The sequence below is a fragment of the Silene latifolia genome, chromosome 2, assembly GCF_048544455.1.
Source record: "Silene latifolia isolate original U9 population chromosome 2, ASM4854445v1, whole genome shotgun sequence".
In the NCBI taxonomy this organism is placed as follows: domain Eukaryota; kingdom Viridiplantae; phylum Streptophyta; class Magnoliopsida; order Caryophyllales; family Caryophyllaceae; genus Silene; species Silene latifolia.
In genome coordinates, this window is record NC_133527.1 from 46700709 (window position 1) to 46713862 (window position 13154).

The following is a 13154-nucleotide window of genomic DNA, read 5'->3' on the forward strand; positions in this document are numbered from 1 at the left end:
TGCTAGGATGACTGCCTTTATGACTAAGCAAAATGATGACGGAATGCAATTCCTTTAGTAGCTTTCGTGTAACCAAAAAGTTCCTAATGGCAGTAAGAAGCTCATCTTTAATTAATAACTTCTCATGCTTGGATAAAAGTTCCTTACGGTTTTACTCTATTACCATATTGGTGTGTTATTTCTTGCTCTCTTAGCTTTTGTCCTAGGGGAGTGAATATGATAGCTCATAATCTTGCCCAGGAAGCTCTATTGTAAGTGTTAGGGCCAAAATTACCGTATTTTGTCTGGGCTACGTGGCACGAGATAAGTGGGTAGTTAATGAGTAATGGACCCATGACATACTTGGGGAGTCGGGCCCATGGACCGAGCCAGGGAGGCAGGCCTGGAAGCAAGATAATCCGGGAAGGACAGCAGGTAAAGAAGAGTTCGGCTTGGACTAAGATATTAATAAGATCCCGGGTAATGCAAGGAAATCCTAATTATTGTCATATTCTGAATAAGGAAAGTCCAAGTTGTTACCAAACTACAAGGTAATTGAGTAGGAAACCCTAATAAACCCACTAGGGTTTATTCACTATAAATACAAGGAAGACAAACAAGAGAAGAGATCCATTCATTCACACACAAGACGGCGTATACCACCTAACTTTCCTCCTGTGCACAACCCACGCATAAAACAAATAACCTTATAAATCATCCAAAGATTCCCCTTAATCATTGGCTAATGATTACCTCAATTACTACACCATGAATGCCATGCACCAAAGTAACATACGTATATACCCACAAAATAACTCCTGACATCCGGTTAATGCTCCGCCTGTCTCTCTTATGCACCGGACAGACAATTCATCATCAGATCCGGACCGTTGTATATTGTACTTGTGCTCCGATTAACATATAGTGGAATATTGGCGGGATTCCGACTCCCCCCGCGGTTGTTTCCCACATCGGGTTTTCCGCGTCACCAAAATCTCTTGTGTCATTATTTCCTTATTTCGTCCTTTACTTTATTCGCATCGCTACTCCGTCTTAATTGCATACATATTTCGTCACGAATCACATATAATTTAACCCCCCGTTACGAGGCTAAAAAGAGCGGTCACTTTAACCCTAAATTGGTAGAAATTTACCAAAACAGTTTGGCGCCCACCGTGGGGCATGGTGATCGATCTCTATAGTCAAGTTGTCATAAAGTCAGTATTCGGCGCCATGTCCCCTAGCGAGCAAGATCTCCTCACTATCCATGAAGTCATCCGAAAGCCATCAGTAGATCTGCTTCCTGGGACCCTCCTCGGAAGCCAGCAGCAGATCTGCTTCCAGAGATCCTCCGCCAGAAGTCAGAGCTTCCTGGGACCCTCTTCGGAAGCCAGCAGACCGCCCGAGAGATCCTCCGCCAGAAGTCAGAGCTTCCTGGGACCCTCCTCGGAAGCCAGCAGCAGATCTGCTTCCCAGGATCCTCCGCTAGAAGTCAGCAGTAGATCTGCTTCCTGGGACCCTCCTCGGAAGCCGCCAGCAGACCGCTTCCCGTGATCCTCCGCTAGAAGTCGTGATAGATCCGCTCCCGGGACCCTCCCGGAAGCGGCCAGAGATCGCCTTCCAGAGTTCCTCCGGAAGTCCGGCAGCAGATCCGCCCCGTGCAGTCCGGCAGCAGATCCCGGTCCCCCGGTTCCTCCGAAGTCCAATGGCAGATCCGGCCCCGGTTCCTTCAAGCCCGAGTCCGACAAACAACAGTCAGTTCCGGAATTCCTCCGGAATCCAGCAGTAGGTTTGCTCTCTAAAGCCGTAGATCTGCTCTCCGAAGCCGAAGATCTGGTTCCCAGAATGCCTCCAGAAATCAGCCGTGGACCTGCTCCCCAAAGCCGAAGATTTGGTCCATGTTGTTCCCGTAATCCTCGGTGACCGGTCCATGGAGTTGCCCAGGGTCCTCCAAAGAAACTGGGTCCCTGAATTCATCCAAATGCCGGCAGCAGAATCGCTCCCGAGTTCCTCTAGAGTCCTATAGCAGATCCGGATGCCGAGTCCCTCCAACCTCTAGCTACCGGAGCAGAATGGTCGGTGCACCGAAACCACCGGCGTACCGGCATCAAAGAACAAGTGTACCGGCGAGAAGATGGACCTAGCAGAATGTTCAAGACAGGGCAGACTCAAAGGTACAGTGGGGCGGATCAGACCTCCAAAATCTCTCGGACCGGATATCCCTAGACGTCGTCTTGGTGCTCCGGATGGAAATTCGAAGCAAGTTGAGAGAGACAACTGGAGCTCGCAGCAGCAGACGCCAGGCTACACCCCGGATGCCTAGCATCCCGCCGCTCTCTCTCAATGACTAGAATGGTGGCAAAGATCGGGTAACACCGTATCTCGTAGTTACATTCGTTGGAGCTAAATTCCTCCTGTTGCAGGAACTTTCACCAAAGAAGAACCGAATGACAAACCGAACCAAAGTGTCACTACAAACTACACTAACCAACGACCCGGAGCGGACATCCGCAGGAGTGTCGTTAGGTGGTAATATATTTGGTACTATTTTGCATGTCTCTAACCCTCTTGCAGGACCAGAAAACCTGGAGGAGCCACCACCTGTTATCACGTGGGGGCAAGTCCAGTAAAATATGCTCCACGAGTCAGGTTCCACCGTTTACACCTCTATTTGTGCTAGAATAATTTACGTGATAACAGGTGGATCAAAACTTTACAGCTTAAAATACTCAAAGGCGAAAAAGGCATGCCCCAGAAACAAAAGGAATCGCCTAAAACTCAGAAACACCGCCATGATGCTCTTATCATAACATCGTACATAGAAACTACACCGTAAGAAAAACCCTGGTGGATAATATAAACTTAGTCAACATGGATCAAACATAGCAAGTGGCAAACCAGAATGAGCGTCCTGCAGGAACTATCAAAGCTTGCAAAGAAACAATCGAAATATAAGAATCGCCACTACGCAATAACATCAATCAACACGCAATCCGCCAGGAGCTTGGATGCTGATTCCAATGGTCACCCTCACAGGGCAGCATCTCATATGGAGCTTCTAAAGCGAGTTTCGTACCCAGTCTACATCTCTGGAAAAAAAATTCGAAACAAAGCAAAATACAAAAGGCCAAGTCGCCAGACACTCATAAACAAAAGTACAAACATGATAGACGAGAGGTCCTCCTAACATGATTCTCTACTCAGCAGCAGCTACACCAGCTTTTCTACCTTGCCGTGTTTGACCTTCTCTTGCAGGAACTAGCTCTGGCTCAGGAACATCAGCAGCCTCAAAAGCATTTTAGGGGAGCTGACCTCACCAGCAATATTTTCGGGTGGCTGACCCAATAAGCATCATTTTTGGGGAGCTGATTTCATCAGCACCCAGAACCAGGTTCCCAAGATGCTGAGACCTGGTAGAATAAAAGAAGTTTCGACCAACTATCTCCTCTTAACTTCTAGGAGGCAAGAAGCAGGAGGAACCAGAAACGGAAATCCAGGAAGCAGGAGGAACCTGAAACGGAAATCCAGGAAGCAGGAAATCAGAAGCAGGATGCAAAAGGAAGCAGAGGCGAAGCCTGGGGAGGCAGGAAACGTGAAGCAGAAAGCAGTTAGCAGACACCAGAACGACAACCAGGATTAGTTGTCGCAAGAACCAGCGGCGAGAATCTAGCAAAGAGACTGGATGAAGGCCGGACCCGTGAGTGAGCCATACTTCTGTATAACCCATTTACAGGAGCCATCAGCCAAAGGGAGCAGAGCCAGGAGAACCCTAGTACCACCTCTGCTGTCCAAGTCAGAATCAGGGGAACCTTAGTACCACCACTGTCGTCCAGCCCGGAACTAGAAGAACCCTGGTTACCGCACCTAGTCCCAGTACCTGGATCCCGCACCTGGACCCTGTATCTGGTCCCCGCGCCTGGTATCAGCATCTGGTCCCCATACCGCTTCGGTAACAAGGCTTGATTAGCGCATCATCGACACCTGAATATTATCTCAATAAGTCTCTGCATCCTGCAGAGACCAGGTACACGTCACTCGAAAAACTGTTTCTTGCGCTTGTTTCAGCTTTCTATAAATTGCTTTCTTATTTTAGTCTCATCATATCCATGCGATAATTAACTACCTCTGAAAGCCTATATGAGAAAACTAGAGCTATTAGGATGAATGACCAATGACCAATTGTTCACAACCCCAACATCGAACCTCGAATGACCGATAAGTCACAAACCATGGTAGACTAGCACCTGACTTTAGTCCTGCACCCAGACCTAGGTTGATGAAAACATCAGCGACCTAAAAGGGAAATAGGAACCAGAGTTGTACATAACACACTAGCAGAATTTCCAATAAGAGGGACAAGAGTAGGCCTGGTACCTGTGTCCCCGCATGAGGCTGGGGAGGGAACCCGATCATCCAAGCTTGTAGCGACCCCGAAAGTCGGTCACGTAAAATATTCGAAACCGATAGGTCCCCCGGGGGCCGTAACCCGAAACCGTAACCGGAGGCAGATGTCCTTACAACCTGGGGGTAGCATTCAAGCTAGGTATCTTACCAATTATGCTTGCCATTCATGTGCTAAAACCATCAGTAAACAAAGAACAGAAGATTCATGTCCATATGTCGCTCTTAAAGTAATTCGTAACTTCGTAATCTTGTTACCCTGTTATATTTTGAATAACTACTGCCTTGAGCATTGGAAGGTCATTGGCTATGCCATCTGCTGCCCTATTAGAATAATTTCTTGCAGGAGATCTCCCTACCAGCAGGAGTGGTTACTCAGGCTCCAGAACCTGCCACTCCTTCCCCATATCAAATCACTCCTCCTACAACATATAACGCAGGATGCAGAATGCAGGACGCAGGATGTAGAACGCAGGACGCAGGACGCAGAACGCAGGACGTAGAATATAGAACGCAGAACGCAGGACGCAGGACGCAGAAAGCGGGACGCAGGATGCAGAACGCAGAACGCAGAATGCAGAGCGCTCCCTGCAACAAATTTCCGACTGCGAAGAAAACCTCCCCGCACGTGTCGGGCCAAGAGATGTAGCTCCGCCAGCAGCTTGCAGGACATGAATCAATGGCATGGGGGCAATTCAATCAACGTACCGCTTGTACATAAAAGCTCCTAGCACCCTGAATATATGAGAGACATCCAGCAGCCAGAACGCTGCAGAACACATCCTTGCATCAGCTTCCCAAAGTGACAAATCACAGCAACACGTGCTGCCACCAGTCTGGTTCCCTGGACACCAGAACGTGAAATAACAAAAGACAAAAAACAAATGACGCTACCTCTCGAGAAAGTAAAAGCAAGCATGGGTCTCATATTATATTGCATGCCATCCACAACAAAGCCGTGAAAGGCATGCAGGGGCGAGACTACGTCCCCACGCGGCCTAGAAGTCAACAGTCCATCGAGCAAGCTTGGTCAAACAACAAACTCAATGTTGAGAACCTGAAACGGTAGCAAAAAGAAAGAGCCACAGCAGTTGAACTAAAAAGTGCTAACATACGCATGACATCGTACAAGCAATCAGAAGCAAGGACATATGATAACAACGTCAGAATCAGGACTCTCGCAGTAGAGGACCTAGTGCTATAAAGGGTATTTGAAAATACCAAAAAAAACACAAGGTGAAAAAATTAAATCGATCGGAAAGAACAATGACAGTGAAAGCGCGCGGATAACGGGGTGTACAGATTGATGACCATGCAAGGTCAAATCTTGTATAATCCCCGACCGTACTTTGTCTGACAAAATGCTAAAACCTTAGTGTACGAAGTACCTTTCAACAGTCCATGAAGCAAAAACCTTTTTACTAATATCTTTTGTTTTATCGAGTCCTCTTTTGAGTTTCAAAATTTGTTTTTGTTTTATTTTTTTTTTTATTCCTCTTTATTTAAAACAAAATAATTTCTAAAAACCCAAATGGTACGCGCTGTGGCTTCCTGGATCCAGATGTTGCTCTGGAACACCATGAGATAGCACCAGGTATTTGTACTATTTGGTTATCTTTCACGCTTCTAGGGAGAAAGGCTTTGACACTGATGTTGGTTTCTTGTCGGATAAGGGACACTTTGAGGGTCCAGCCCCTGCCATGTGAGGCCGCGAGACGTTTATCTTAAGTCAAGCCACATGGAGAGCATACGCCGAGGTAGCGCGCAGGGTTCGGCATACTAAGACCACCCATACCTTAACGTTAACTCAGTAATCCCATAGCTATGTCGTAGATCAATGGGTGCACGCACGGATTTCAAACGTCTGGAACCACAAGGAACGCAACATTCCTTGTTAGTCAGAAACATTCAATGAAGGTATGCTCTAGTCAGCTAATCCTAGTGATAAGATATTTTACGTCATGGGTAAAATATGTTATCAAGCATCTGTCGCCAGGGGCAGAGGCTGTGTACCTGGAACCAGGTCGGCCTCCTGGCAAATCAAAAGTGGGAACTAAACTCCAGACAAAGACAAACGAAATGACGGAGACAGAGCATATAATCATGGTTGACATTGCATTCACGACATATGATAGTGTACAGCTTGTCTAATCATCATATAGTCTGCATCATACATTAGAGAGTCCATCCATGCACATGCATCGCATTGCTACTAATATTTTGCAGGTATCCCTTACATAGCAAATGCACAAAAAACTTGTGCCGAATGCTCCAACCACCAGATTCACCCTTGGTGACCAGATAACAGAATGGTAAGGACAGGTGGGAAGTGCTTCCTAGGGTTCACCGTCGGCTCCCAAAGATCATCTTTCTCGGTTCCCGAGCGTCGTCGATTTCGGACTCGGTCGCCAGCTCCCAAAGATCACCGTCCGGTTCCCGAGAGCTTCCAGATTCCAGTAACACCGGTGTCGATTCCCCGCATCCGCCAACGGGATTCCGGCTCCACCATCCGGCTCCCGTCGGCCCGTCTGGTTCCTTAAAACCACCTGCCCGGTTCCCACCACCACCGTCGGATCCCAACGTCGCCCATCGGGTTCCTAGAGTCCACCAATTGTTCTAAGCATCCTCCAAAGAGAAATCCGCCCGAGTCCGCCACGAAAAGTCTCGCTAACAGAGTCCACGAGTCTACATCGATAAAATATCGTTTACATCTACTTCCCGATCGTGAGAACCAAAGAGAGCGTAACTCCTACAAGGGCAAAGCAGAGTACGATTCAGCAGAGTCAAGCAGGCCAAGATACCAGAACTATGGGTACAGAGTAGGGATGCAGAATTATCTCAAGTATATCTAACAGAGTCGATCCGTGAAGTGACCAAAGACTTGCTCCGCAGTAATTCAAGAGACTTCTCTATTAGAGCTTCAAAGACTGTTCCAATAAAGTTTGGTGGTCTATCACAAGAGGTTGGTCAGACTCCTTCCAATGAGAATAGCAAAGATAATCCAGAAGGATAGAAACGGTTTATCGGTAGCAGAATAGCAGCGGTACGCAGAGCTTGAAGAATCAATTTCCCTCCTCAACAAAGCTGAGAAGCGAAATTGGGGGCAACTGTTAGGGCCAAAATTACCGTATTTTGCCTGGGCTACGTGGCACGAGATAAGTGGGTAGTTAATGAGTAATGGACCCATGACATACTTGGGGAGTCGGGCCCATGGACCGAGCCAGGGGAGGCAGCCTGGAAGCAAGATAATCCGGGAAGGACAAAGCAGTAAAGAAGAGTTCGGCTTGGACTAAGATATTAATAAGATCCCGGGTAATGCAAGGAAATCCTAATTATTGCCATATTCTGAATAAGGAAAGTCCAAGTTGTTACCAAACTACAAGGTAATTGAGTAGGAAACCCTAATAAACCCACTAGGGTTTATTCACTATAAATACAAGGAAGACAAACAAGAGAAGAGATCCATTCATTCACACACAAGACGGCGTATACCACCTAACTTTCCTCCTGTGCAAACCCACGCATAAAACAAATAACCTTATAAATCATCCAAAGATTCCCCTTAATCATTGGCTAATGATTACCTCAATTACTACACCATGAATGCCATGCACCAAAGTAACATACGTATATACCCACAAAATAACTCCTGACATCCGGTTAATGCTCCGCCTGTCTCTCTTATGCACCGGACAGATAATTCATCATCAGATCCGGACCGTTGTATATTGTACTTGTGCTCCGATTAACATATAGTGGAATATTGGCGGGATTCCGACTCCCCCCGCGGTTGTTTCCCACATCGGGTTTTCTGCGTCACCAAAATATCTTGTGTCATTATTTCCTTATTTCGTCCTTTACTTTATTCGCATCGCTACTCCGTCTTAATTGCATACATATTTCGTCACGAATCACATATAATTTAACCCCCCATTACGAGGCTAAAAAGAGCGGTCACTTTAACCCTAAATTGGTAGAAATTTACCAAAACAGTAAGCTATGCTATTTCTTGCTGTCAAAAAAAAAAAAAAAAAAAAACATATTGGTGTGTTCTTGCTTTCATTTTTGCCTCTCCTAGCCCCACACTTGGTAAAACTGATTCGACTCGATTGTCTCGACTCAAACTCGAATTATACATCAACAGAGGACTCAAATATCACCCGACCTAATCCCTTTGTATTTTTGTAAAATCAAAATGACCTGATTCTAATTAATGTGACTTAAACCCCAACCTAGTTGACTAGTTAATTATGTTGGTGGGGTTTTACGGTTTTACCTGACAAGTTACAATAACAATAGTGCGGAATATAAACTTGATTTTCCAAGAAACAACACTTACGTTACTTGTAGAACACACATGCCGTGTTTTTTTTTTTTTTTGCACTTCAAGTTGCTGAACTAAACTGAACTTATAGGAGTTGAATTGAACTTATATGAGCTGAACTGAAGTGAAGTGAATATATAGGAGGTGAACTGAACTGAACTTATAAAAGGTGAACTGAACTGAACTAAACTAAACTTATAAGAGCTCAACTGAACTTATATGAGCTGAACTGAACTTAAATGAGCTGAACTTATAGAAGTCGAAACTGAACTTATTAAAATTTTGCATTTTATATAAGTTGATTTTGTATACAAGTACTACAATACATTACAATAAAAAGTAAATTACATATTACTTTTTTTTCTAACCATCTGTTTAAATATTATCATCCTCCTCATCACTTTCATCTTCATCTTCATTTTCACTGATATCATCGAATCCATTGTCTCGCCAAATGTCTTTTACTATGTTATTTCGTACCTGTACATAGCTTCGTTACGCTTTGCTTCAGACATGTCTCAATCTGTTGAGATTAATGATGTATTGTGTATAGGTGAAATAAGGGTAAAAATATTAATAAGATAGGTGGACTTGTGAATAAGTAATGAATAGGCGGTTTAGCATAAACAAATTATAAGGGTCATTTATTTATTTATTTAAGAATACAGTGTATTGGATAATTTTAATATTGGATTTTTTTGCATTGATTTAAATGAAAAGCATACTATTTTTTTTTTTCAATTTGTGAATATTAGAAAATGGGTATGAATTTGTAATTAATATGAGTTGTATGAACTTGTCTAAACTGAGCTTATAGGAGTTGAACTGAACTTATAGGAACTTAACTGAACTAAATTTATATTAGCTGAATTAAACTTAAGTTATAAGAGCTGAACTGAACTGAATTAATACGAACTGAACTAAACTTATAAAAACGAATTTATAAGAATTGAGCTGAATTTAAAGGGATGACCTTAAGTCCAAAAGAAAGGGCCACAATCAACTAATGTGTCCTCCCTAAAACAACATCGAAGCAACTCAAACAACTAATTAACCTTACCTTACCTAGACATGTCAACATATGACGCGTTTAGCACCGACGGCGAAACATCTTCCGACCGCCTCTTCGACGACAGTCACCGAAACGTCGACGCCGCAGCTCCTGGGGCGGAGAAGACCGTTGTAAACCCTAGCTATTCTTCATTTCAGTCGCAGAACAGTAGCGATGCTCCGTACGACGACGTTTTCAATTCCTCTGATCAGATGCACCTGCACGATGAGGGCTTCGCTCTTTGCGAATGGCGTCGGTAATTCTCTCTCTTTTACTTCTTTTAGCGATTCCTCATTATATTCAAGTTGATCGGTGTTGAAGCTAACATAAGTTGAGATATTTGATTAATTTTTTTGAGAGATGTTTTATTTGACGTGGTTGAAAATTAGTTGACTTTCAAGGTTCAATAAGTCTCGCTTGTGGCCGGCTTTTCAAAATGATCTTTCACAACTCGTCCCCCACTTGTAGCTTGTGAGAGGTCTTTTTAAAATAAGGAATACTGTCTGTCTTCAATGAGGATTTGTGTTCAAGGTTTCAACGCTAATTTATTCTTGTTTGTTGATATGTTAACTCATTTCTAAGGCAATCATCCCAATTGCAAACTAATTGAAAATTAGTTGACTTTCAACTCTTTATATGACTCATTGCAAACGAATTGAAATTGAATATTTTGTGATGGGATTAGCCTTTTTTGTGTGTGTGTTCTGTTGTAAAGAAAGGGCATAAGATTCAGCGATTTTGATACACACTGATTGCAAACTAATCCTCTGTTACGAATTGTTTCGGCGTTCTTGTGATTTTTTTTTTAAAAATTATGAGAGTTGTCTATTTTGAGTTTCTGGCTGCAAAATACAGTAGTATGATGCGTATGAGCCTTGCATTCAATTGCTATTCTGTGTTTTATTTTGCCAAACATAGCGAAGCGTAGACTTTCCCCTTGCGCATTTTTATGTGAGTATCACTCTAGAAGTGTTCTGGTCATTGTTGGTTAGAGCTTGGGCTTATAACAGCTACAACCATTGTGAATCTGTCTATTTTGTAAGCAATTATTTGCAATACTGTTGTGGCGCAGTCAAAATGCCATTAGACTGGAGGAGAAGGAGAAGAGCGAAAAGGAATTGAGAATGCAAATTATTGAAGAAGCTGAGGAGTACAAACGTGCTTTTCTTGAGAAGAAGATACAAAACATTGTGACCAAGCAAATGAACAATCGGGACAAAGAGAATGTAACCTCCTTTTTCCTTATTATTACTGCAAAATGCGTTTTTCTGTAACTCCATTACCGTCGGTGGTTAATCTGAGTAATGCTATTCAACTTGGTTGGAGCAGATGTACTTAGTGAATCAAGAGAAGTTCCATAAAGAAGCCGATAAACAGTACTGGAAAGCAATCGCCGAGCTAATTCCTCATGAGGTCCCTACCATTGAGAAGAGGGGTAAAAAGAAAGAGGACAAAGACCAGAAAGCATCCATTACTATTATCCAAGGCCCAAAGCCTGGTAAGCCCACCGACATGTCAAGAATGCGACAGGTATTAGTTAAGCTAAAGCACACACCCCCGCCCCACATGACTCCACCCAAGCCAGAGCTGTCCAAGAACATCAAAGACAGTAAGGAAGGTAAAGATGTTGTGAAGGAATCTCCACCAGTGGCAGCTTAGAAGCCAACTCCAGAAGCCGGCTCAGTGGCTACAGCTTTATATTGGTGTATGTGAATATTATTATACTTACTTTGATATGCTGTATAGTGTGTACTGATGTTAGATGCAACTTGGATCATGAGACTTGTTTTGTGTTGATTTTGTATATAATCGAAGCTCTAGCCATGTAAAGAATTTGTGTTTGCTAACTCACTTTGGGGTTTGTATCAGGTTCCGGATTCGTATATGTCTCTGTTTGTTTCAATCATAAACCAGAGCATAATGCTTTCATGTGCGTTAGGGCCTAGGGGTGTCAATGTTCACATATACGAAGTATTCTTTACCTTCCTAGTCGATGCCGTATTTAACTAGTGAGTTCATTTGGTTTTTGTTGGATAAATACTCTGAGCATTAAGAATTTGTACCGACTCAGCGGGTTTTGTACTAAGGGACATTGTGATACCCCCTTGAGAATTTGTGCTTTTAGTATGCAGTCCGTCTTGCTTATGACGGAGATACCCGTCGTAAGCTTACGACGGGTCGGATAGTGGTGTATTCGTGGAAATTGGGTCGACATTAATTACTGTATATGAATAGTCAAGTGAGACTTTTTTTCCGTCTGCATTAATTATGTTGCATTAACCCTATCTTAATCCCCCCTTCCCAATGTAACCTCCCCCTCTCTCTATCACAATTACATTCACCGTTACTCTACCCCCTTCTCTCTCCCCCTTCTCTCTCCCCATTCCAATGTTTATGAAATAAACCTTTCATTTTCTTGCAGATCGTTCCTAATTAACAAAAAAATAATAAAACATTATCAATAAACATGGTGACAAAACGAATCACACTGAAGAAGAACACAAGATCCGCAAGCAAGAGTGACGAAGTCGGTGAAGGTATGTATTTCTGTTGCTATTGTTATTATTTTTTGGGGTAATAATTATGGTTATGGTTGATTAAAAACGAGACATGCAAATAAATATAAATTTTTTTTATTATGGTCTCCTTTTCTGATTTTATGTCGTTGGTGCTTTTGTTGTCATTTTGTTTAAGTGAGTAGTCTTTTCTGATCTGAAACTTGTGATGTTGATTATTGACAAGTCTCTTGAAAGTGATAACAATTTTTTTTCAAACTTGTAATTTTTTTATGTTTGATCATTATTTGGGTGTTCAAATGTGGGTGAGATGTAAAGAAATGAAAAGGGTGACATTCAGGGTGGATGTGTTAACATTTTTTGTTCGTGTGTCCCTCTTATAATGTTGATATATTTTGTTCTCTTGGTCGGTAACTTAGACTATAACACAATAATGTTGAAAAATGGTGACAAATTTCCGGATTCTTGGTGTTAATTTTGATGTGTCTTTGATTAGTGAGTAATCATTTGTGAGATGTTTGTGGTGATATAAAATGGAAAACAATTGGGCTGAATTTGTTGACATTGTTTATTTTAATGTAATGATACATTTTGGGTATGTGTGTTAGTCTTATAATGTCCTTATATTGTGTTGACATTGAAAGTAAGTTATACTATTAACAACAATGGTAAAAATGTTGACAAGATGCCGAAATTTGTTGTCATATTGGTAAAAAAATTTGACAGTAGTAATTTTTTATGTTTGTTTACTATTTGGGTGTTCAAATGTTGGTCAAATGTAATGAAATGAAAAGGGTAACATAATGGGTGGATTTGTTGACATTTTTGGTTTGTGTGTTACTCTTTTAATGTCGTTATATTTTGCTCCCGTGGAAGGTGGCAT

At 42.7% G+C, this 13154-nt stretch overlaps 1 protein-coding gene across 3 annotated transcripts; it reads left to right on the forward strand.

Annotated features, from left to right (window-relative positions):
* Positions 1-9686: 9686 nt before the first annotated feature.
* On the forward strand, positions 9687-12266 carry LOC141642691 (clathrin light chain 1-like). Of its 3 annotated transcripts, none has more exons than XM_074451562.1 (4): positions 9687-10011; positions 10828-10981; positions 11085-11460; positions 12178-12266. In XM_074451562.1, the coding sequence occupies exons 1-3, from the start codon at positions 9776-9778 to the stop codon at positions 11412-11414; spliced, it is 720 nt and encodes a 239-aa protein (XP_074307663.1). In that variant the 5' UTR covers positions 9687-9775; the 3' UTR covers positions 11415-11460; positions 12178-12266. The 3 variants fall into 3 exon arrangements, with proteins under 3 accessions (XP_074307663.1, XP_074307662.1, XP_074307661.1); XM_074451561.1 differs by lacking the exon at positions 12178-12266 and adding an exon at positions 11625-11690; XM_074451560.1 differs by lacking the exon at positions 12178-12266 and having other exon boundaries at positions 11085-11690.
* Positions 12267-13154: the final 888 nt, after the last annotated feature.